This window comes from Trematomus bernacchii, unplaced genomic scaffold, assembly GCF_902827165.1.
Source record: "Trematomus bernacchii unplaced genomic scaffold, fTreBer1.1, whole genome shotgun sequence".
Lineage (NCBI taxonomy): Eukaryota > Metazoa > Chordata > Actinopteri > Perciformes > Nototheniidae > Trematomus > Trematomus bernacchii.
In genome coordinates, this window is record NW_022987332.1 from 2,238,748 (window position 1) to 2,264,470 (window position 25,723).

Below are 25,723 nucleotides of genomic sequence, written 5' to 3' on the forward strand. Positions count from 1 at the left end.
ATATAACTTCATATAAGGATTATTTTATTAAGGGATTGATGTAATTAAACATAAAGACAAAAAACCAAACACCATGGGGTCATTAAGATCTTTAATTTAATGCCAACCTCTTCAGAGAGACTTTGTTGCATTTATTACCAGATTACCCCTTCTTTCAATAAGAGAGGCCCTTATAGTTAGTATAGTAATTAAACATTAGTTCACCATCCGTACACTTCAAGAGAGCCTCCTTAGTTATTAACCCAACTCTTATTTAAAAAAAAAAAAGGCTGGGTAGGAGGGGAATACGGGTATATATGTGTGTGTGTGTGTGTGTGTGTGTGTGTGTGTGTGTGTGTGTGTGTGTGTGTGTGTGTGTGTGTGTGTGTGTGTGTGTGGAGGGAAATCTCTCCGGCCAGAATGATATCCCCTTTAGCGCAATACCGCATCAATTGCACCTCTTATGTGACATACAAGAATAGTGTGTGACCGACAAAAGATGTCCTGTAGGGGCTGATTGTGCATGGACATAAACGCTAGTAACGTGACGGGAGAGACCCTGTGCTGTTGCTGACGGGAGAACCGGTGCTGCGGACTATTCGACATGCATCTCTGCATGCGTTGAGCGGAACAAAACACACTCGTAGATATCACACGTAGCTATTTTAATTACCTCTCAAACTACTTAAACTAGTTATAGATATGTTTTAGTTTTACTGTCGAGTCCCTCATTATTGGACCCGCGAGCTGCATGATACTGGCGTGTTGTCATGAGAGGAGGGAGAGCGCCCCCGTTTTATTATTCCCGTGTTATTGTAAATTACTGTACACGTTTGAATAGTTAATTAATCTACTATAATTAGTTTGTTTAATATCGAATCATATCTAATTTTGTCCGTAAGATTTAAACTGTAACGGCCCTGCTGACCGGACAGGAGGGGGATGAGGAGGGGGGTGGGTTGCGGGAGGTGGGGGCTGAGAGGGGTGGGGGCTGGGAGGGCGGATGTGAAACCTGCTGTAAGGGGGAGGAGGGGTGGGTTGAGAGGGTGGGGGCTGAGCGGGGTGGGGGCTGAGAAGGGTGGGGGCTGAGAAGGGTGGGGGCTACCTGAGAGGATGTAGCACCTGTATGTGAGGGAGAGGGGGGGGTGGGCTGAGGGGGGTGGGGGCTACCGGGGAGGATGTAACACCTGTACGCGATAACACCTCGAACAAAGGGGCTCATTAGCATATCAAAGGGGGGTCATTAACATAATTAGGGGGCGGGACTTAGAAGGTGTGACCTGTCACTTTTTTATGCATACTAATGAGATTGAAGCGGGATATGTAATACTACTAACGCTTGTCCATTTCTTGTCCATGAATTCATTTACCATACTAACAATATCTCAATGGATGTTTAAGAAGTTATTAGGCAGTAGCTTACATTACATTTTAAATATAGGATTTGTTCAGCTTTAGTCTGAAGGAGACAAACCTCTCTCTCTCTCTCTCTCTCTCTTTCTCTCTCTCTCTCTCTCTCTTTCTCTTTCTGAAAGAAAGAAATAATCTATCATACTCGATAAATAATAAACTAAATGTATTAACTGTGAATATTTTTCATTTATCCAACATTAAAAGACCCAAGCGAGCCAAAGTCAACTTTCTACCCAACCTTCCCCAAGGAGAGGATCCCTCAAGTCTTGAGCACTTCAGGCAGACAATTGTTGAGGAAGACTGAGATGGACCTACCCCTCATTAAAAAGATGATGCAGACCACATTTGCACTGCGGCGACAGACCATAGTGAGGACGTGCCCGCCAGTGAACGAGCTCATGGACCTCTGGCCTGCTCTCAAAATGGAGTCTGAGGTAATATGGATTAGCTCTCTTTTTCCTGTTTTCTTCTTTATTGATAACATATGGCACATTCTGTGACTCTTATAGTGGCTATTTGCTGTATATAGGAGTGTAATAGATCTTCAAAGTTCCAGCTCCTTCCCTGTGGTGTAATGTAATGCAAGGAAAAGAACAGTCCAGCTGAAGTTCTTGTTCTTGCCACAGGGAAGGAACTGACTGGTCAAACTTGGAGGATCTATTACATTTGTAAGGAGGATACCACTTTAACCTAGTTTGATTTATTTTGAACTGACTAATTGACATTGCTGTATTGTCCTACTGCTCTGTTTTTTAAATAGGTGTATGCAGAGTTCCAACGGATTACCAACCAGAATCTGCCGAACACGTTCTACGCTGCTTTTGACCGCCATCTTCCTCGACTGATGGTCATATTTAGACAGAAGGCGTCCAAAACTGGGAAGACAGCTGAGGCTTTGGCTGAAATTTTCAAAATCCACGCTGAACAGGTAAAGAGATTATTTTACAATTCAAAGGTTGAACATCTAACGTTGATAGTCGACAGATTAAAAAAATATCTTTTGAATTTTACAATTAGCCCACTTTGTTTTTGCTATTGGTCTGATTGCATTAAAGATGTGAACAGGTTATCTGTGGATATATGTTCTGATTGGATTGTTGGATTGACAGGTTTGTTCAGTAAACTCAACAGTTTGTACGCTTATATTTTTATCGTTATAGGAATTACATGACATCAACACCAGGCGTACCACCGTTATCCATGCCCTTCCTGTGTATCTGCAAGAGGACACCTCTGGATTTTTCCGAACCTGCACAGTGAGTCTCCTTAATTAATTAACAGTACCACTCTATATTAAGTGAAGAGTTCATTAAAATACAAATATTTGTTGGCACTTATCCTGGTTCTGTCTATCCATCCATATAGTTTGTGTGATTTGCAGAGGTTTTGGTCTGTTTTCCTTCACCCAAATACAAATGAACTGAATCTGTTTTTTAGTTTGAAGCGATACTGAAGTTAAGTAAAACATTTATTGGATATGTTTTATCTCCTGGCACTTGGGTTCACTGGTCGCTCGTCTGATTATTTGGTGTAGAACACCTGTTTTTCACCTTTAAATGTGTAGTCTGTTGACAAAACAACTCTCTAAAACATAGTTCTAACTAAAATATGAACAACTTAGAAAACATATCTCCAAGAGTTGCAGTCAAAAGATATTGCCACACAGAAAATCAAGATTTGCCTGTGGCGCAGTGGATAGAGCATTGGTGTTCGGATCAAGGGAGCACAGGTTCAAACCCCACTGCAGTCAGCATGTCGTTGTGTCCCTGGGCAAGACACTTCACCCCAAATTGCTCCTGTGGGGATTGCCCACAGTATTGAGTATGTAAGTCGCTTTGGATAAAAGCGTCTAACAAGTAACATGTAATGTAATGTAATGTAATGCAGCTTTAGTATCTGGTTCCGGCCATTTGTTTAAGAAATTAAAACAGTCTAATCCCTTAAGCCAGTGGTTCTCAACCTGTACCACTGGTGGTACGCGGAGGAATCTGACATATAACAAGTAACATGTAATGTAATGTAATGTAATGCATGACCAACACCCAGTTTGTGATTATTATCTCTCTTTCATTAATTTAGGAAGAGTCCGAACCAGAGCTTGGAGGTGTTGCAGTGGCCCTCCTTACTGTCATCAGTGACAATGGCACAAGTCAAGTGCAATATCAGCCTGTGACCATCTCTGTCGTCATCGAAAATGACATTGTGGTCAGCCTCCCCAGACTTGCAGATGCATTCCTGGTAATGTTTGGACTAATTTATGCACTACACCTCAGCTATCCCAAAGGACTGACAAACACTTTCGAGTTCACTCAGAAGATTTTACTTGGTCTGGAAGATCGTAAATTGTCGCCCAAGTTGCAGACCCTCAAGAATGACTTGATGATGCATGTGTAGAAATCCATCTGAAAAACAGGTGTGGAGTGCGGCATTTTAAGGCATTTTCCCTCTACTTCAAAGTGATTTCCTTCTAAAAAAAAAAATGCCTTAAAAAAGTTGCTATTTCTGATAAACCGGCATTAATAATGTGAATGTGTGTTTATGCGTTTGTTTGTTGTTGTTGCTGCACTTTAACTCATCCAGGTGAAGATTTGATACTTGTTAATGTAATTCATTTACATTTTAGAGTTTTACAGTTAAAGGGTTCAGACTGTCATTGTGATTTGAAGTTGTTGCCCTGTTGCCCTATTCAGGTTTTAACCAAAATGTGCCAGAAGTACAATTGCCTTTGCATTTTTTTTATTTTTTTTTATGATTACTTATTTTACTGTCTTGTAAATGTTAACAGGACAGCATGTTAAATAGGAGGGCTAGAAAATAAGACATTTACTAAAGCTGTTCAAGTTAGTCGCACTCGATTTAATTTAGGCAATCAGTTGCCTCAATGTTTTTAAGTTTTAAGTTATGTGATTTTGAGTTGACTAAGTCAATGTGTTTGGTTTGGTTGAAATAATAAATATTGAGGTCTGTTAACCCAAAAAAAAAGACTTTGAGTACTTTTTTTTAAAGTTCTGGTAACTTAATCCATTAGTAGAGGTGCATTCAAATGTTTAAGTCACGGTACCTGAACATATTAAAGTTGAATTAATAATAAATATTGAGTTCTGTTTACCCAAAAAAGACTGTTTGAGTACTTGTTTTTTTAAGTTCTGGTAACTTAATCCATTAGTAGAGGTGAATTCAAATGTTTAAGTCACAGTACCTGAATATATTTGAGTTGACTTAATAAGCCATTTTTAAATTGACTGTAATCAATAGGTACATATAGCATTTAATCCAATCATTTAAGTTCTTGAAAATTGTAAATTTTGAGTTCATTAACTTAAAATACTAAAGGCAATCAGTTGCCCTAATTTTTTGGAGTTAAGTTTACTTATTGGGGCTTACAGTGTAATTGTAAAAGCTTTGGGTCAGTAGGGTCCTTGTCCTTTCCATCCTTATTCAGAAGGAAACACGTTCACAAGACTAAGCATCCATTATCGAAAATGTTAAATTGCTTAACTCTTTAGTGCCAAAGTGGACACTATATTGTGTCGCAAGAAGCTTTTGCAAACATTATTGCAATACCGAGTCTTGACAACTTTTTGGTTTCAATTAACACCTTTGGGTATCTGGAACCTTTATGAAAAAACAAGTATATGCGGACTTTGTTTTTATTTAGCCCAAACCAGTTCATTTTTTTTCACCTCTATTCTGCCCGGCAACAGTCGAAAAATAGTCATATCAAGTAAAGCAACACAACACAAATAACCTGGGTTTGGAACAGTAACATAATATTGTTAATATTGTGAAAAAAAGTCATCTTTTTCAATGATTACAGTTTTTTTCAGTTGCTAACACACTAAAATGACACGTACAGCACATGGTTAAAACACACCTGTTAGCTATCCTGGTTCCAAAATCCAACATGTAAGCTGCTGAAATGTCGGTTCTCCCAGGTTCCAAATGTTCAAACAATCCGTCATCCACATTTTTGACAGCGTTGGATTCAAAGAGGTGAGCAGAGTGGCGCAGCGGAAGTGTGCTGGGCCCATAACCCAGAGGTCGATGGATCGAAACCATCCTCTGCTAATTGTAAAAGCATTGGGTCAGTAGGCTCCTTGACCTTTCCATCCTTATTCAGAAGGAAACACGTTCACAAGACTAAGCATCCATTATCAAAAATGTTAAATTGCTTAACTCTTTAGTGCCAAAGTGGACACTATATTGTGTCGCAAGAAGCTTTTGCAAACATTATTGCAATACCGAGGCTTGACAACTTTTTGGTTTCAATTAACTCCTTTGGGTATCTGGAACCTTTATGACTTATTCAAGTAGGCCAAAGAGAGAGCATATCTGTGCTACAATAAGGCACTGCTGGGATTTGAACCCAGGATCTCCTGTTTACTAGACAGGCACTTTAACCAACTAAGCCACAGCACCCTTTTAAATAGCTCTTCTTTTGAATCAAAGTAGGGGATATTCCAGTTTGCTTTACCTGTGGAAGGAGGTAAAACAACCCGGGGAAGTGCGAGGGGCTGTTCATTAATGGGTCAGTTAATTAATGAACATTTCTGAGTTTTATTTTTCAGGCAAAATGTACTGGAGAATTGTCTTTTTCAGTCAGGATGGCCGAGCTGTCTAAGGCGCTGCGTTCAGGTCGCAGTCTCCTCTGGAGGCGTGGGTTCGAATCCCACTTCTGACAAATGGTGTTTTTCACTGTGACATTCAGTGAGACATGATCTTGGGAAAGAAATGTAAGCATATTGTTACAAGACAGCCCATGACCAAATCCAGTGTTGCAAGAGCTGTATTGGTTAAATGCTGCTGCTGACTTGGTTACTACAAAAAAAAGACACAGAAAAACCTTCAAGGATCGACAAGGTGACTCTAAATAGACCGAGAAAAACAAGTATATGCGGACTTTGTTTTTATTTAGCCCAAACCAGTTCATTTTTTTTTCACCTCTATTCTGCCCGGCAACAGTCGAAAAAATAGTCATATCGAGTAAAGCAACACAACACAAATAACCTGGGTTTGGAACAGTAACATAATATTGTTAATATTGTGAAAAAAAGTTATCTTTTTCAATGATTACAGTTTTTTTCAGTTGCTAACACACTAAAATGACACGTACAGCACATGGTTAAAACACACCTGTTACTTATCCTGGTTCCAAAATCCAACATGTAAGCTGCTGAAATGTCGGTTCTCCCAGGTTCCAAATGTTCAAACAATCCGTCATCCACATTTTTGACAGCGTTGGATTCAAAGAGGTGAGCAGAGTGGCGCAGCGGAAGCGTGCTGGGCCCATAACCCAGAGGTCGATGGATCGAAACCATCCTCTGCTAATTGTAAAAGCTTTGGGTTAGTAGGGTCCTTGTCCTTTCCATCCTTATTCAGAAGGAAACACGTTCACAAGACTAAGCATCCATTATCGAAAATGTTAAATTGCTTAACTCTTTAGTGCCAAAGTGGACACTATATTGTGTCGCAAGAAGCTTTTGCAAACATTGTTGCAATACCGAGGCTTGACAACTTTTTGGTTTCAATTAACTCCTTAGGGTATCTGGAACCTTTATGACTTATTCAAGTAGGCCAAAGAGAGAGCATGTCTGTGCTACAATAAGGCACTGCTGGGATTTGAACCTAGGATCTCCTGTTTACTAGACAGGCACTTTAACCAACTAAGCCACAGCACCCTTTTAAATAGCTCTTCTTTTGAATCAAAGTAGGGGATATTCCAGTTTGCTTTACCTGTGGAAGGAGGTAAAACAACCCGGGGAAGTGCGAGGGGCTGTTCATTAATGGGTCAGTTAATTAATGAACATTTCTGAGTTTTATTTTTCAGGCAAAATGTACTGTAGAATTGTCTTTTTCAGTCAGGATGGCCGAGCGGTCTAAGGCGCTGCATTCAAGTCGCAGTCTCCTCTGGAGGCGTGGGTTCGAATTCCACTTCTGACAAATGGTGTTTTTCACTGTAACATTCAGTGAGACATGATCTTGGGAAAGAAATGTAAGCATATTGTTACAAGACAGCCCATGACCAAATCCAGTGTTGCAAGAGCTGTATTGGTTAAATGCTAAATGCTAAATGCTGCTGCTGACTTGGTTACTACAAAAAAAAGACACAGAAAAACCTACAAGGATCTACAAGGTGACTCTAAATAGACCGAGAAAAACAAGTATATGCGGACTTTGTTTTTATTTAGCCCAAACCAGTTCATTTTTTTTCACCTCTATTCTGCCCGGCAACAGTCGAAAAATAGTCATATCGAGTAAAGCAACACAACACAAATAACCTGGGTTTGGAACAGTAACATAATATTGTTAATATTGTGAAAAAAAGTCATCTTTTTCAATGATTACAGTTTTTTTCAGTTGCTAACACACTAACATGACACGTACAGCACATGGTTAAAACACACCTGTTAGCTATCCTGGTTCCAAAATCCAACATGTAAGCTGCTGAAATGTTGGTTCTCCCAGGTTCCAAATGTTCAAACAATCCGTCATCCACATTTTTGACAGCGTTGGATTCAAAGAGGTGAGCAGAGTGGCGCAGCGGAAGCGTGCTGGGCCCATAACCCAGAGGTCGATGGATCGAAACCATCCTCTGCTAATTGTAAAAGCTTTGGGTCAGTAGGGTCCTTGTCCTTTCCATCCTTATTCAGAAGGAAACACGTTCACAAGACTAAGCATCCATTATCGAAAATGTTAAATTGCTTAACTCTTTAGTGCCAAAGTGGACACTATATTGTGTCGCAAGAAGCTTTTGCAAACATTGTTGCAATACCAAGGCTTGACAACTTTTTGGTTTCAATTAACTCCTTAGGGTATCTGGAACCTTTATGACTTATTCAAGTAGGCCAAAGAGAGAGTATGTCTGTGCTACAATAAGGCACTGCTGGGATTTGAACCTAGGATCTCCTGTTTACTAGACAGGCACTTTAACCAACTAAGCCACAGCACCCTTTTAAATAGCTCTTCTTTTGAATCAAAGTAGGGGATATTCCAGTTTGCTTTACCTGTGGAAGGAGGTAAAACAACCCGGGGAAGTGCGAGGGGCTGTTCATTAATGGGTCAGTTAATTAATGAACATTTCTGAGTTTTATTTTTCAGGCAAAATGTACTGTAGAATTGTCTTTTTCAGTCAGGATGGCCGAGCGGTCTAAGGCGCTGCGTTCAGGTCGCAGTCTCCTCTGGAGGCGTGGGTTCGAATTCCACTTCTGACAAATGGTGTTTTTCACTGTAACATTCAGTGAGACATGATCTTGGGAAAGAAATGTAAGCATATTGTTACAAGACAGCCCATGACCAAATCCAGTGTTGCAAGAGCTGTATTGGTTAAATGCTAAATGCTAAATGCTGCTGCTGACTTGGTTACTACAAAAAAAAGACACAGAAAAACCTACAAGGATCTACAAGGTGACTCTAAATAGACCGAGAAAAACAAGTATATGCGGACTTTGTTTTTATTTAGCCCAAACCAGTTCATTTTTTTTCACCTCTATTCTGCCCGGCAACAGTCGAAAAATAGTCATATCGAGTAAAGCAACACAACACAAATAACCTGGGTTTGGAACAGTAACATAATATTGTTAATATTGTGAAAAAAAGTCATCTTTTTCAATGATTACAGTTTTTTTCAGTTGCTAACACACTAACATGACACGTACAGCACATGGTTAAAACACACCTGTTAGCTATCCTGGTTCCAAAATCCAACATGTAAGCTGCTGAAATGTTGGTTCTCCCAGGTTCCAAATGTTCAAACAATCCGTCATCCACATTTTTGACAGCGTTGGATTCAAAGAGGTGAGCAGAGTGGCGCAGCGGAAGCGTGCTGGGCCCATAACCCAGAGGTCGATGGATCGAAACCATCCTCTGCTAATTGTAAAAGCTTTGGGTCAGTAGGGTCCTTGTCCTTTCCATCCTTATTCAGAAGGAAACACGTTCACAAGACTAAGCATCCATTATCGAAAATGTGAAATTGCTTAACTCTTTAGTGCCAAAGTGGACACTATATTGTGTCGCAAGAAGCTTTTGCAAACATTGTTGCAATACCAAGGCTTGACAACTTTTTGGTTTCAATTAACTCCTTAGGGTATCTGGAACCTTTATGACTTATTCAAGTAGGCCAAAGAGAGAGTATGTCTGTGCTACAATAAGGCACTGCTGGGATTTGAACCTAGGATCTCCTGTTTACTAGACAGGCACTTTAACCAACTAAGCCACAGCACCCTTTTAAATAGCTCTTCTTTTGAATCAAAGTAGGGGATATTCCAGTTTGCTTTACCTGTGGAAGGAGGTAAAACAACCCGGGGAAGTGCGAGGGGCTGTTCATTAATGGGTCAGTTAATTAATGAACATTTCTGAGTTTTATTTTTCAGGCAAAATGTACTGTAGAATTGTCTTTTTCAGTCAGGATGGCCGAGCGGTCTAAGGCGCTGCGTTCAGGTCGCAGTCTCCTCTGGAGGCGTGGGTTCGAATTCCACTTCTGACAAATGGTGTTTTTCACTGTAACATTCAGTGAGACATGATCTTGGGAAAGAAATGTAAGCATATTGTTACAAGACAGCCCATGACCAAATCCAGTGTTGCAAGAGCTGTATTGGTTAAATGCTAAATGCTAAATGCTGCTGCTGACTTGGTTACTACAAAAAAAAGACACAGAAAAACCTACAAGGATCTACAAGGTGACTCTAAATAGACCGAGAAAAACAAGTATATGCGGACTTTGTTTTTATTTAGCCCAAACCAGTTCATTTTTTTTCACCTCTATTCTGCCCGGCAACAGTCGAAAAATAGTCATATCGAGTAAAGCAACACAACACAAATAACCTGGGTTTGGAACAGTAACATAATATTGTTAATATTGTGAAAAAAAGTCATCTTTTTCAATGATTACAGTTTTTTTCAGTTGCTAACACACTAACATGACACGTACAGCACATGGTTAAAACACACCTGTTAGCTATCCTGGTTCCAAAATCCAACATGTAAGCTGCTGAAATGTCGGTTCTCCCAGGTTCCAAATGTTCAAACAATCCGTCATCCACATTTTTGACAGCGTTGGATTCAAAGAGGTGAGCAGAGTGGCGCAGCGGAAGCGTGCTGGGCCCATAACCCAGAGGTCGATGGATCGAAACCATCCTCTGCTAATTGTAAAAGCTTTGGGTCAGTAGGGTCCTTGTCCTTTCCATCCTTATTCAGAAGGAAACACGTTCACAAGACTAAGCATCCATTATCGAAAATGTGAAATTGCTTAACTCTTTAGTGCCAAAGTGGACACTATATTGTGTCGCAAGAAGCTTTTGCAAACATTGTTGCAATACCAAGGCTTGACAACTTTTTGGTTTCAATTAACTCCTTAGGGTATCTGGAACCTGTTAGAAATTAAAATCAATGTTAAACAGCATAATTCAGTCTAAAACATATCGTCAGTTTAAAGCTGTTTTATTGTGGAAAAGCCCGGAAGTTCTCAGGAAATCAATGCCAAGCTTTTATTCTGAAAAAATCCTTTATTCCGGTTAGCTTGTGACTAATGTTGCGTTTTCTGAATGTAAAGTGAAAATGACTTGGAGTGTTACACACAAACGTACGGACTTTAACACTACATCGATAGACGTTAAGATATTATTACTGCTGAATATTAAATGAAGGTCTAGTTGATCGTAGTGTTTACAGATACGTGAGAAGCTATGACGTCAGAGGGAATTTCCGTAAAATAAGAACTGTGCCGGAGCGGAACCACTAGGACTTCTAAACTAAGTATTACAGCTGTTTATAAGGTATTAAATAGAAAGTCATGACAGAGATAATGAGGAGAAAATGCTTAAGGAAGTAGGCAGAGAATATCAATGTCGAAATCATCTGTGCTCTCGCGATATCGAACCGGCAAATGAGTAGGGGGCCACCCACTATTTGCACAGCGGGGGACAACGAGACGTGGATAAAAAGGCAGGACGAAAGATAACTCAGGCTCTTCCCTTCGCTGCAGCCTCCCTCAAGACAACACCGGCTTTGTCTCTCCATTCACCATGCTTGTTCTTTAACCACGTTACTTAATTAAACTACCCATTTGAACCTTTTCAGAGACTCCATTAGTCTCGTTATTTTAAGTTTCTTTCCTGGGAGCGAGAAGATCACAAATTATCAACATTTGGTGACCCCGACGTGTGATCTCGACACTGGGAGAGAAACCGCTAGTTTCGACGGAGATTTTGGCGAACCAAAAGACACACAAAGGGCCCATATGCGAACGGTAAGGAGAAGCCAGTTATATCAAATTCTTCAATAGCTTATATAGAACCATTTAGATTTGTGTGTTTTGCGGCGAGCAGGACATCCTGAGAACAGCTGTTAATTTAATGTTAAATATAAATTTAAACCAAACCACGTGGCGTTGTTTTAGAGCAAGCAGGGTGAGTCTATTTTCCTTTCTTTGATTCATTAACCAACTGCATGTTTTTTTAAACCAACTGCATGATTATAATGTGTGTGTTTTCCAAGCCGGATATATTAATGTGCTTTTAAGCCGGTATTTATATAATCTTTAAAAAAAATTAAAAAAATTAAAAAAAAAAAATCCCAGATATTGAAGTTAAGTTCGGATGACATAGGATATTTGTTATCAGGAGCGAAGGTACTATTCAGTAGATTAGTGATTCATCTTTGATACATTTAAGGACTATATCCAACTACTTATTATATTGTGTTTGACGACTTATAGATGGACTCTTGTCGTTTTGTATATTCTCAAGACAGATGGTATCTTCTTGACAGAGAAATAGATGGTATCTTTTCTCGTTATTAGCAAGTTAAAGATGGAATCTTCTTGTTAAAGAGAGTTGATGGCATCGTCTCGTTTTTAGTCTCAAGATCAGATGGAATCGTCTTGTTTCATTGTCCCAAATAAGTGAGATGGTCTCTTGTTTAATTGGTGATAAGAGTCTGTGGAAGTCTGAAGTATACTCTTTAATCATTGCGTGTGCATTACGGAAAGAAATGCGGCATTCGTGCGTTAGATAGACGATATTCTTTTAATAGTGTTTGACTGGCTTCCCATTTGGTCGCATAATAGCGTGAGAGTTGCCCAGACGACCATAGGCTAAATAGTTTTGATGGTCTCTAACTATTTTGTATTAACTTGTTTAAATTGTATAGCATATTGAGAGTGTCGTGCTGTTATACTGCTCTGAAGTTTAGCCTGGAATGAGGTCTCCTTGTTGAGATCAACACCTCCAGGATTTCAACGCATCAGAGACAGCCATTCTTCTTGCAAAAAACTCTTTGTTCTGCAGGTCAGCATTTGAAATCAGTTGCCATCTTGTTTTGACCTCATGTTGACAAACAATGACATGGCAGTCGCCATTCTGTGAAATGCTAATTCAGAGGACCAGTTGTTGTCTTTTTGAAATCCATTCAGTGTCACTCACATGAGGCTAATTCAATATTCATGACCTCCATAGTGTGTAGAAAAAATCATTCTTCTTGAGTCAAAGTTGGAATTAGATATTCTATTTTGCTGAATCAGGTTATCTATACCGTTGGAGTTTGGTTTTTGAAGAAAAAGATTATTGTATTTTCTAAAAAGCTCAAATCTGATTTTTGAAATATTAGTCCTTGCAAAGGAGTTTTACCTGCTTATGCTTATACTGTGCGATGTGGTTTGGCTGTTTTATGCTTTGTCGATTAATCCTAAAAAGTGTGTGTGCTGATGGCTGTTTTTATGCTTTGTCCATTAATCCTAAACATTGTGATTGCAAGTGTATTCGCTGGTTTAAGTTTGACTGTTTAATCATAAAGTCAATTTCTTTCCCATATCAAAGGTAGTTATTAAGAAAATAAGCTTCTTGTTAAAAAGAAGTCCGTTTTTAGAAGAGCTAAAAAAGGGTGGAAAAAAGCTGAAAAATTACAACAGCACACTCTGCTGGTTGTACAGAATTGTTGCACAAGAAATGGGGGTAAAAGGACAAACGTATAAATACAACACCAATTGATTATAATTATGCTAAGGTTTACTTTCAAGTATTATAGATGAACACGTACTTCATCACACATAGATAGAATCACAGGTGGTTCCTGATATTAAGATAAGAAACCTTACATAAGTCTTTCAACCTAGACTGTAGAATACCTAAACACCACACAATTGAAGTAAAAACATAGTTTATGACATTAGCATAATTTCATGCACTTTGGAATACACTATACACAGTAAAGCTAGATTTTTACGAGATTTCTATTTGCATATTTCAAAGCCAAGCCACTGTACAAGGTTAAAAAAAAAATAATAATAATTAAAAAATTAAAAAATTAAAAAAGAAAAAAAAAAAAAAAAAGAAAAAAAAAAAAAATTAAAAAACTTTTTTGCATATTTTTATTTTTACTTTATTAATCTTTAAAAAAAAAAAAAAAAAAAAAATCCCAGGTATTGAAGTTAAGTTCGGATGACATAGGATATTTTCTATCAGGAGCGAAGGTACTATTCAGAAGATTAGTGATTCATCTTGGATACATTTAATAACTATATCCAACTACTTAAGCAATATGTCGCCAAAATACACTAAGTTAGGAGCACCCGCAGAGCCAAACATGAATGTGTTGAATGTTATTTAACAATAGTGAGTAGCATATTGCATTTAAATATAAATCATCCACAGATTAGTATAAGAAGATTAAAACATAGTAGAACATTTAGCAGACTATTTTTGTAATTATGAGAAGGAAAGAGATTACGAGTGATGTTGTTCCCCCACACAGAAAACTATTGTGCCCACACAGCTAGAGAGGTCAATACAATGGTTTTTGCCCAAAAGATGAAGATGAAAGCCTAGTCCTCGCCCAAGACGGAGGGTCCTTACCAAGTCCTCCTGTTTAAATCGACTGCAGTTCAAGGGGCAGTACAGGCTACACCTGATGTGCAGCTGCTAAGACCAAAAAACAGAAACTCGATTCTGCTGTGGTGAAGTCTGGCTACAAAGGGAGGTGTTTCAATAAGATCGCTTGTCTCAAACCAGTGAAGAAGTCAACAAGAACCCAGCAGAACTAGAGAGTGACTGTTAGCGGGAGAACAGTGACAGAGTGACAGAAACTGGCACAACATTTACCAGCCACCATAGATAGACCCCGTCAGAAGACCGGGGCTGTGTTTAAAGGGGAACTTCATTTATTAAGTTGAAGTATATATGGAGTCAGATTACATTCTCTCATAAACACATTTTTATAATAGGTCTGAAGTTTCTGATTTAAGGCATGAGCTGCCAACTAAATAACATAACACTGAGCTTGGATGAAGAAGTTGTAGGGTTTTTTACAACAGTTTCAAGAATCAGTCTTCATTTATTTATGTTCAAGTGAATTTGTTGATTTATAAAGTAGTGCATAAAGCAATATCTATTTTTAAGTGAGGGACATCAGCCCTTCATGTTCTTCTGCGTGCAACCCTCTGTGAGAGTAGTTCGTATTTCCCACTAGTTTAAAGACATATTATTTTGTCATGATTTGTTTGTTTAACAGTGTCAGCCAATCTCTAATCCTAGAGCTATTAAGACGTATTAGCAACACCAGTGTGTTTTTTTTCGCAGCAACACTGATACATAGTACCATGACAAAAGCCATTATTGAACTAACAAGAAGTAAACTATATTTTTGTGCTGATGGCAGATTTTTAGTCAATGTGCATTTATACCATTGGAAGACGATGCATCACACAACATCTTTGTACGCCTTGTGGGTACACAGAGGATTTATATGTGTTTGCTACGACGTTATGGGTTTTCCATGTCCTATTCATAATAGAGTAATCATTGCGATATTAATTGAGCATTTTATGCTCAAAGGAGGGAAGGTCATGATTAGTCAGATAATGGATTTCGGTAACGTTGTAGTTGATAAATAATAACATGTTGTCAACAATAGGTCGCATAACAACAAAAGGTATACCAAAGCTTGGGCCTCCTCCAAGGAGTGGAGTGCTCCAGTTTTAGATATTAGACAAATAGAAGTGGATGAATATGTCAGAGCTCTGAGTAATATTTTCCAAGTTTTTGTCTACACAGGCTAGGAAAGACTGCACAGATACCAGACGAGACATCAGAAGAGACTCCTGTTCGGCCAGGTGATTGGGTGAGGGTGAAAGTTCCCAAAACACAGTGGGCTGATCCCCGGTGGTCGGAACCGTGACAAGTTGTAAAGAACTTCACACGCGCTCCGGTTTAAAGGTAAAGAAAAAGGAGCAAATTGACACCACCTCACACATTGTCACCCTTCACTGGCAACTTCCAGAAAAGTTATTGGAAGCTAGGACTGATTTGGCAGAGCTGGAACAAAACAATAAATATAAATACGATTTAAGATAGCAACAGCTCAAAAGACGAATTGTCTTTAGATTTTTATAGATTGTACACTAAAGTGAAAACCTATTTTGTTTTTTCACCTGAAAAAGAGTCCAACGTTTTGTTTCTATTTTCGTATACGTTATTTTTGTACTCATTTACATTTTATAACTGACACAACCATGGATAAAATGTCAAGAACAAAGCCAAAGCAATTATGGGGTCCCCTAGGGATAAGAGTCAGAATAGCATTGTTGATTGTGCTCATTACACTTGGCACCTTTCTGGTTGGATGGGGAGTACAATATCATGAAAGACATGGATCCATTAGTTCACTCGTAGAAAATGCCCACATCACTAACAAAACACCAGCTGTGTTTCAGAGACTTTCACTTATCCCCAGAGCCAAAAGATCAGTTGAGCAACAAGAGGAGGAGTTAGAAATACTCGTTCCCAAAGATGAGGAGGTTACAATCAAGATCATTCACCCCCCCTATATGCAGTTCTTGTATCAAATGATGAGATGGGTTTAAGTGATCGGAATATTTAAGTGATGGGAATTTACAATTTAGGGGAATCTCCAAATACACTGGATCCATGTTTTAGTCTGTACCAGAAACACCCCCGTTAAGACTATGGACAACCGACTGGTGACCTGAGCACAATTATTGAAAAGTTATTACAGTAGAAACAGGGTACTAACCCACGAGGACAACTGTATGTACAAACTCTATGAACAAAATTCCCCAACAGATTGTGGCGACTGTGCACAGATGTATCCAGTCACAAAAGTTACTATTGTTCTAAGTAATAGTGAGATTTAAAATATTGGAGAATATGTGGAGACGTCCTTTTATAGTGTGTGAAACATGTGGTGCTTGAAACATGTAAGTATTTCAATTTATAGAAGAAAATGGTTTCCTGAAAGAGTTATTTGGAGTAGATGTGTTACAGTGGGAGAAAAAACAATGTTTAGAGATATAGTACATTTATTAGTAGACATTAATTGTGTTTAGATGGCATTTAACATTTAAAACAGATAGTATGATTAGAAGATAGAGTGGAGAAGGTTAGATTTACTTTACCTCAGTGTGTTAGAATTTCTATAGGTAATGCGTCCCGAGACCTGGACTCTCTCTCTCTGCCTGTCAGACTGCTACGACCCCTATCAGACAAAGACCTCTATAGGAGACTCCTCCTCCTCCTCCTCCTCCATCGAACAGACAGAGAACCAGAGCTGAACCAACAACGACAAGACTGCATCCAGAACCTTCTCCACCTGCGGCATCCAGAACCAGAACAGCATGCTGACATAAAGAGGCATACTCTCATCAGTCCCTAACCCAGGACATGAAGTTCCAAGCTGAGCCACGAGATTTGGCACAAGAGCAGAGTGTGGGACATGAAAGCAGAATACGCCCTCCATACAACAGCGAAGAGACTGTAAAGAAGGAGATGAAATGCAAAGCAGTTGGGCCACTGAAAAGAGTACCAGCGAAAGGATTTAAGAGCTGATGGACTGAGGAGAAGACGGAAACAGAGGAGTTGGCATGGTCTAACAGAATGTGAGGGGGTCGTGGCTTGAGACAACAAGAGGAGGAGAAAAGGAAAACGGGAGTGAGTGAGTTTATACATAAACACACTTATTCACAAACAAACTTGAATTGACTTGATAAATACGTAAAGACAAAAAGATTTATTAGCCATGAATTAATAAATTGGTAAATTAAAATAGTAATAAAGAGGAAACTGTTAAAGTAAAATGAGGAAATAATCCTAAAACACACTGAGGGTACTGTGAGATAAAGGGGTAGACATGATGGAAATATTCACCACACTTTACACTTTAAGCAGTGAGTGTTGTGGGATTTAGGAGTACAGAGTAGAACATATTTTTATATTTTTCCATCATGGAAACGAATTATTCCCTAAGAGATTTTATTCATGGTTGAATTTGGTAGAGATCTAATGTGTTACAATATTGATCTCGAGCTAAAGGGATAGTTTTAGTGACCACTCTATAAGAGCAGACAAATCTGTGTTAGTTGGACAATGTTAAAGGGAGAGCTAATACCAAGCCAAATATAGTATCCCAATCTAAAGTATTGTTTTCGCCATTGTAGCATAGTTATTACCATAGGAGAACTGTTAAGGTGGAAATAACATTTGTTTGTCCAAGATGTAGAGTTTTAAAGGACACTGGGCAAAGAGCGATTGCAAATTTAATTTTGGAAAAAGCAATATAATTGGGAGTAATACATGCGGGGCCTTGGATCACTCATTGCAATGATGCATATTTTTGACAACCCATATCGTTTAGGGAGAAGGGGTCAACCAACCCACCCAGCAGTTGTTTTAAATCTTACTTGTAGCTTCACAGGGAGCGCACGGCACCAAATTATGAGTTTAAAAGACAAGCGCCACCACCTCCTGATGGTCATCCATTTAATCAGGGATGACCTGAAATTTAGAGATGTTATTTAAAGTAGAAACATATACATAAGTGAAAATTCCTAAATTGAACTACAAACCATGGATGAAATAACTACTGTTTTTAAAATCCTTGCTAGAGGAGGGAGTAACTGTTACATGCTCGGACGCCCAAGGTTCCACACACTGTTAAAGGGGTTAGCATAGTTCTTTAAGTAGACTAGAATTGAAGAGAAATTAGTATAATGAGTTATTGATATTCCACCGGTTTTCACACCATTTAAGGAACTTTATCACTGCATTAGAACGGACCACCCAAAGGTACTGAAGTAGGAACCATAAGTGATGAAATTCTCCAATTGTTGTAACTGACCAAAATCTTCTCCCAGAAATGACTGTCTGAAATGCCGTATCCCAGAGTAGATGTTTGATGGTATCATGGAACTAAAACCTTGTACGCAGTCTTGCCACAGGATTAGACTGGGACCTGTGCACTTGTACAGCCAGTGATGTTTTATATGCAGTACCAATGACAGTGGGGCAGTTAATCAACATGGCGAAACACCCCAAAACCAGTAGGGCTAAGAGACCAGTCAAAGGAGGGAGTTTAGGCTCCACAGTGTACAAGGATAGCATAGGGGGGCCCAGGGGAGTGCTAGATGTTGGAGTTGCATTCCATGTACCCACACCCTAACGTACCGATTGATCACCACGGCCTTTTCTAGAGAACATATTACTTTCATACTTTAAAAAGTATGAAAGGGGGGAGGGTACATTTCTCATAAGGGAACAGTTTCAATTGCTAGCAGAACAAGACGACTCAACCCATATACAGATATTGATGAAAATGAAGACAGTGTGTAAATGATGTTAAATGATATGGATGATAAATGATGAGATTGTTCAAAGAATGTCCAAATCATGTGATATTTCAAATGATGAAATATATTTCAAATGATGAAATCATTAGAATGAAGAACCAGCTACAAAGTGGTATTACTTTGCACTATTCAAAAAAGGTTTCTAACTTTTATGTTTTATACTGTTATTAGTGATGCGATTTTTAAATAGTATGTTTTTATACTTTGTAAAACAAGTGCCTTAACACTGAATGTGGTATGGGAACGGTTTCTGTGAAAGGAGGGAGTAAGAAATGTTCTAATACCACAAGTTGCTGCTATTTTAAAAAGTGATATTGAATGTTAAAACTAAAAGTTATGCACAGGGAAAACTTTTACACCAGAAGACCAACCAATGTATTGTTTGTATTTTTGATGACGGTTATTTGAACCATTCCATTTTGATAGTATGTTTTTGATATGAGTTATGTACTATGCAAAGTTCAGATGAAGAACTCATTGATTTCAGTATTGTGTTCACACCTTAAAAGGTGTTAAAGGAGGGATTGTTAGAAATTAAAATTCAATGTTTTATGGCATGATTTAGTCTAAAACATACCGTCAGTTTAAAAGCAGTCAGATGAAGAACTTATTACTTTTAGTATTGTGTTCACACCTTAAATGGTGTGAAAGGAGGGATTGTTAGAAATTAAAATCAATGTTAAACAGCATAATTCAGTCTAAAACATATCGTCAGTTTAAAGCTGTTTTATTGTGGAAAAGCCCGGAAGTTCTCAGGAAATCAATGCCAAGCTTTTATTCTGAAAAAATCCTTTATCCGGTTAGCTTGTGACTAATGTTGCGTTTTCTGAATGTAAAGTGAAAATGACTTGGAGTGTTACACACAAACGTACGGACTTTAACACTACATCGATAGACGTTAAGATATTATTACTGCTGAATATTAAATGAAGGTCTAGTTGATCGTAGTGTTTTACAGATACGTGAGAAGCTATGACGTCAGAGGGAATTTCCGTAAAATAAGAACTGTGCCGGAGCGGAACCACTAGGACTTCTAAACTAAGTATTACAGCTGTTTATAAGGTATTAAATAGAAAGTCATGACAGAGATAATGAGGAGAAAATGCTTAAGGAAGTAGGCAGAGAATATCAATGTCAAAATCATCTGTGCTCTCGCGATATCGAACCGGCAAATGAGTAGGGGGCCACCCACTATTTGCACAGCGGGGGACAACGAGACGTGGATAAAAAGGCAGGACGAAAGATAACTCAGTCTCTTCCCTTCGCTGCAGCCTCCCTCAAGACACACACCGGCTTTGTCTCTCCATTCACCCATGCTTGTTCTTTAACCACGTTACTTAATTAAACTACCCATTTGAACCTTTTCAGAGACTCCATTCGTCTCGTTATTTTAAGTTTCTTTCCTGGGAGCGAGAAGATCACAAATTATCAACACGTCACTGCCCATTTGATTCTTCCGGGTACCGCCTGATGTCATGCGGTACCCGGAACGAAATGGACCAATCCCGAAGAGCTATGGCCACACCAGCAGCAGTGTGTTCCTCCTCCAGAGGTTCGAAGAACCGGCATTTCACAGACGAAAGCTTCCAAAACATTGCCCAGTTTGAGGCCGGATATGCACAGCTTGTTTGGACCGTTTGGAGCAGGGGAAGATCCGGGTATACAACCTGTAAGTTTGCATTGTTATTTGTGTATTTATCAAACAAGACTGTTTAAATGTGTAAACTGTGTTGGACTGCTAAGCCATTGACACAGTGCTAACTGTGCTAACTAAGTTGCTAGAGTTTCCATATATCAACTCTAATATCAGCAGATGGCCTTGCATACATGTATCTCATAGCAGGAGAATGTCTGCATTCACACACAAAATACCTATTGACAGTATACTCCGGGTGATTTGCCGTGCGGTCAGTCGCGAAACGTAATTACATTATAGCTGGCGTAGCGTGTATGCAACCGATCTAACACACGGAGCTAGAGCTAGATGCCTTTTTATGCCTTTTATTCTACATTTTAGTTGTACTGTGAATTGTGTACTGTACTGTAAAGCACTTTGTACATTCGTGTTGTGAAGGGTGCTATATAAATAAAGCTTTACTTACTTACTTACTTACTAGATTTGGTCGGAAAAAACATTTTTGTGATGCTACGTTGCTAGCGTTTAAATATATCAACTACAATGTCAGCAGATGGCCTTACATGTTTGTCATGGCAGGAGAATGTCTGCAGTCACACACACGGAATACTCATACAGTATAGTCCGGGTGATTTACCGTACATTGTGACAGTACATATACTGCATGTAGCTAACGAGGCTAGCTGTATGCTAGCGCAAAACAATGTATTCATGCAAGTTACATTGTATGGTAGCAGAATACCCGTATACGATTGCAATTATAAACACGTTATTGCTAGCCTAATATGAACCACTAGCTTTTGTTCATAGTAGTTTTATTACACTGCATTATAGTTGCCTTTCCTCCAAGCTAACGTTCATATCGTGTTAGCTACCAAGGTAAACAAAGCTAGGTTAGCATATTAGCAGGCAAGCTGTTCATTACACAACTACTACTAACGAATCTAAACAACTAAGTTTCTCTAATATTTTGTGATTTGCATTTGATTTCGTCCAGCCAGATCCTGGCGGACAATCCATGACGGGGACGGGACTTCTACTACTACTGAGGCCTCGTGCTAAAAGGCACCGCACCGCACCGGCTGTGCGCAGGCAAGAGGAGGAGGAATGGATGATATACCGTGTGTATATATGTATATTTATGTTCATTTTGTACATTTCTAAAAATAAAGTTTAATGGAAATACTTAGTAGGCCTATCAAACCATGATTTGATTTCTCATCAAACAGTAGTAGTTTATTACAGGTAAAAATAACTTACTCTTTGTTATGTCGGCTCGTAGGCCACAACGGAAAGGCAAGGAGACATACACGAGTTTACAAAACCACGGCACATTTATTGTGGTAAATGCAGAGATAGGTGGTCGAGGGGAGAGGGTCGCTCAGTTCGTCCTTCTGCAGCCGCTTTGGAGAGAGACTCCGGGCCGCTGGGATTAATAGCACCGGCTACGGAGGTGTCCGTGATCGCGCTGATTACCCTCTTCAGCTCCACCCCACCGTAAGCCCTGCAACACACCTGCACAAAGGCCCTGGGGCCGTCACACTCAGCTGTACCATTACACTGATGTTCCCCGAAAAAAGCGGGCGGAGCCTCTCTGGTGGTTGACTAATCAGAACAGAGTGGCCGAGCTGACCAATCGGAGCACACTAGGCTCACAGGGAGGGGGGGGGCAAGAGCTCCAACGAGTCGTTTAGTGGAGAAAGTGAATACTGCTGAATACACATGCTTGACAGAGATGCTGTATGCGAAACCAATGTGAGTTTGGAAAATTGCACAGTATAAATCTATTTTAGTATACCTCAACAATGTAATTATGATCAGTGGAAATGGCCATGACATGGGCCCTTTAATGTATTCATTGCTATCGGGATGTTAAGAGCATTCCATGGAATATAACAAAAAGTGTTTCTGAAGTGAATTACCTACCCTACCTTTAACGCAGCCTACACACGGCGGCGTGCGTTGCCGCTTGGCGGTGGGCGTGTCTTGAGCTTGGGGAGTTTACGCGAGCAACGCGACCAACAACCAATCACATGAATCTCCCGTGTCTCTCCCCAAGGGCTGGAAAATTGAAGAAGTGACCAGAAAGTCGGGTTTGTCACCTGGAAAAAGCGATGGCTATTATTTTAGGTACTAAACGAATGGGGGCTTGCAAAACGTTTAGCTGCTGCAGGACACAAGAGTTTGCGGAAACAAGACAGGAGTTGATAATTGGAAGGGGGGGTCTGTGTAAAGTTTGTGATGGGAAGGGGGGGTTCTGTTTGCAGCGGGGTAAAAAGGCTTTAAAAAGGCTCCCGTGTATGAATCTCACCATAGACATTAATGTCTAAAAAGCAATTTTTAATTAATGTCTATAGTGCTATTTTATGCAACATTGCATGGTGGCTAAATATACTGTCTATGCCTGCTGTCCATTCAAACGAAGTACACTGGATATAAACTCCCCAAACAGGCGAAAACCTACCAGTTTCACCCACTGTCTCTGCCACCTCCCTCCATGCCTGGCTCCTCCGGTTTGTATCCCGGTAGGTGAACAGGGACTGAAAGCACCGGGTGATTCCCTACCGCTACGATTATTTTCTCCTCAATTTTTTGGCATATGAGGAAATGAACTGCGGTCTGGCTCTCCCAGCATACACGCGGTTTGATTGGCTAGCGCTTGAACTGTCAGATTTGCATACGCGGGATTTGATTGGCTGACGCCTCCGCCTCAGCTTCAAAAGTAGAACATTGCTCTACTTTTGCAGCGAGCACCGCGAGAAAAGCTACGCTTTGCTCCCAGAATGCAGTTCGGCGAATCGTGACGTCACCCCATTCAAAGTGAATGGGCAGAAGCGTTGAAGCGTCAACGCACGCCGCCGTGTGTAGGGGCCGTAAGACAGTAAGGCGAGTGGCAGCCTGTTACAGCAGCTCTTACTCACACGGAGTAGTTTTCCTTATATTACTTATTTAAACTATCTCACCTTTTTATTTTTATTACTTTTGTTTAACTTATTCTTGCACTATGGACGTCAAGCCCGTACTTTTTGCACTCTTTTTAGTATTGTTTCTGTTCACTACCGTGTCCGGCGTTTCCTCGGGATCAGCTGTTAGCCTTCCGTAGCATGGCGATGCTAACCGGCGATAGATACGATACGATACGACACGATACGATACGATATACTTTATTGTCCCCGTAAGGAAATTTGTTCTGGACTCCGTCCTGCAGTTCCGCATACATGTACATATACAAACATAGTAGACTTTAAGAGACATACAAATATCATCAGTCATACACCGTTTGAACAAACACAATACACAGACGCACATACTGACAATGGCGACCTATTGCACAACCCTCATGGCCAACATTTAAAAAGTACATTTCATTACATTTGACTACATTTCATTTCATGTGAATGTTAAGAAGCTTAATGGACATAGGTAGGAATGAGTGCTTATAGCGGTTCAGCCTGCTCTTGGGAACCCTGAATCTTCTACCAGAAGGTAGGAGCTGGAATTCTGGGTGGAGTATGTGGGTGGGATCAGACACAATTTATTTTGCCTGTCTGATAATGGACTGCTCGTATATGTTTTGGAGAGATGGGTGTTTTTTAACCCCCATAATGTTCATAGCAGTCTGTACCAGGCGAGCGATCTGTGACTTTGACTGCACTGTCAAGTTACCATACCAGGCAGTAATACCATACCTCATGATGCTCTCCAACACTGCATGATAGAACAGTAACATTAACTTCTGGTCGACTCCGAAAGCCCGGAGTTGACGCCGAAAGTACAACGGCTGTTGAAGTCTAGAGCACAGACCTTGAACATGCGCCTTCCAGCTGAGTGTATTATCTAGATCAGGGGTGGGGAACCTCGGGCCCCCGGGCCGTATACGGCCCGCGAGACCATTTGATACGGCCCTCGAGTTAATTTATAAATCACCTCTCCCACCTCTACTCAGCCCCCGGCCATCAGCTCACAGACACCTCTCACATCAGCCCCTGTTTCTTCTCCCCCTCCACCCACTGACGACACCTTGTCCCTCACAACCAACCAGGTGAGGAGGGAGCTGCAGAAGTGTAAGGCGAGGAAGGCGGCGGGTCCAGATGGCATCAGCTCGAGGCTCCTCAAATCCTGTGCGGACCAGCTGTGTGGGATTGTGGAGCTTCTATTCAACCTGAGCCTGAAGCAAGGGAGGGTACCACAACTGTGGAAGACGTCCTGTGTGGTACCTGTGCCAAAGACCCCTCACCCCAAGGACTTTAATAGCTACCGGCCCGTGGCGCTGACATCACAGCTTATGAAGACCCTGGAGAGGCTGGTCCTTGGACACCTTCGGCCCCTTGCGAGACCGTCAATGGACCCGCTGCAGTTTGCCTACCAGCCTGCCATCGGGGTGGATGACGCTGTCATCTACCTGCTGCAGAGGTCCCTCTCCCACCTGGAGAAGGCTGAGGGCACTGTGAGGATCATGTTCTTTGATTTCTCCAGTGCCTTCAACACCATCCAGCCCCCGCTCCTGGGGGACAAGCTGCAGCTCTCGGGGGTGGATCACCACCTCACCTCCTGGATCCTGGACTACCTCACCAACCGTCCACAGTACGTGAGGACCAGGGAGTGTCAATCAGAAACCATCATCAGCAGTACGGGGGCCCCCCAGGGGACGGTGCTGGCACCGTTTCTCTTCACCCTCTACACTGCAGACTTCACCCACAACACTGCTACCTGTCACCTGCAGAAGTTCTCTGACGACTCCGCCATCGTTGGCCTCATCTCCAACGAGGATGACAGGGAGTACAGGGAGCTGACGCAATACTTCACCCTCTGGTGTCAGAGGAACCACCTCCAACTCAACGCAACGAAGACCAAGGAACTGGTGGTGGATTTCAGACGGCGCCAACACTCCCCCCCGACACCAGTGAACATCCAGGGAGCGGACATTGAGATTGTGAAATCTTACAAATACCTGGAACAATAAACTGGACTGGACTGATAATTCTGCTGCTCTGTACAAGAAGGGACAGAGCAGACTCTTTCTGCTGAGGACACTGAGGTCTTTCGGGGTGCAGGGGGCACTCCTT

General features: G+C 40.6%; 1 protein-coding gene and 12 non-coding genes across 13 annotated transcripts; 9 read left to right on the plus strand and 4 right to left on the minus strand.

Moving 5' to 3' along the window:
* Positions 1-1,627: 1,627 nt before the first annotated feature.
* Positions 1,628-4,066, plus strand: LOC117479913. The gene is made up of 4 exons (XM_034127030.1): positions 1,628-1,826; positions 2,153-2,320; positions 2,553-2,648; positions 3,472-4,066. The coding sequence occupies exons 1-4, from the start codon at positions 1,698-1,700 to the stop codon at positions 3,784-3,786; spliced, it is 708 nt and encodes a 235-aa protein (XP_033982921.1). The 5' UTR covers positions 1,628-1,697; the 3' UTR covers positions 3,787-4,066.
* Positions 4,067-5,737: 1,671 nt separating this feature from the next.
* On the minus strand, positions 5,738-5,811 carry trnat-agu. Its single transcript has one exon. It is a non-coding gene; the product is annotated as a tRNA-Thr (tRNA).
* Positions 5,812-5,990: 179 nt separating this feature from the next.
* trnal-cag lies at positions 5,991-6,073 on the plus strand. Its single transcript has one exon. It is a non-coding gene; the product is annotated as a tRNA-Leu (tRNA).
* Positions 6,074-6,647: 574 nt separating this feature from the next.
* Positions 6,648-6,719, plus strand: trnam-cau. Its single transcript has one exon. It is a non-coding gene; the product is annotated as a tRNA-Met (tRNA).
* Positions 6,720-6,996: 277 nt separating this feature from the next.
* trnat-agu lies at positions 6,997-7,070 on the minus strand. The gene has a single exon. It is a non-coding gene; the product is annotated as a tRNA-Thr (tRNA).
* Positions 7,071-7,249: 179 nt separating this feature from the next.
* On the plus strand, positions 7,250-7,332 carry trnal-caa. Its single transcript has one exon. It is a non-coding gene; the product is annotated as a tRNA-Leu (tRNA).
* Positions 7,333-7,918: 586 nt separating this feature from the next.
* Positions 7,919-7,990, plus strand: trnam-cau. The gene has a single exon. It is a non-coding gene; the product is annotated as a tRNA-Met (tRNA).
* A 277-nt stretch (positions 7,991-8,267) lies between these two features.
* trnat-agu lies at positions 8,268-8,341 on the minus strand. Its single transcript has one exon. It is a non-coding gene; the product is annotated as a tRNA-Thr (tRNA).
* A 179-nt stretch (positions 8,342-8,520) lies between these two features.
* Positions 8,521-8,603, plus strand: trnal-cag. Its single transcript has one exon. It is a non-coding gene; the product is annotated as a tRNA-Leu (tRNA).
* Positions 8,604-9,189: 586 nt separating this feature from the next.
* On the plus strand, positions 9,190-9,261 carry trnam-cau. The gene has a single exon. It is a non-coding gene; the product is annotated as a tRNA-Met (tRNA).
* Positions 9,262-9,538: 277 nt separating this feature from the next.
* trnat-agu lies at positions 9,539-9,612 on the minus strand. The gene has a single exon. It is a non-coding gene; the product is annotated as a tRNA-Thr (tRNA).
* A 179-nt stretch (positions 9,613-9,791) lies between these two features.
* trnal-cag lies at positions 9,792-9,874 on the plus strand. Its single transcript has one exon. It is a non-coding gene; the product is annotated as a tRNA-Leu (tRNA).
* Positions 9,875-10,460: 586 nt separating this feature from the next.
* Positions 10,461-10,532, plus strand: trnam-cau. Its single transcript has one exon. It is a non-coding gene; the product is annotated as a tRNA-Met (tRNA).
* The last annotated feature ends 15,191 nt before the right edge of the window (positions 10,533-25,723 follow it).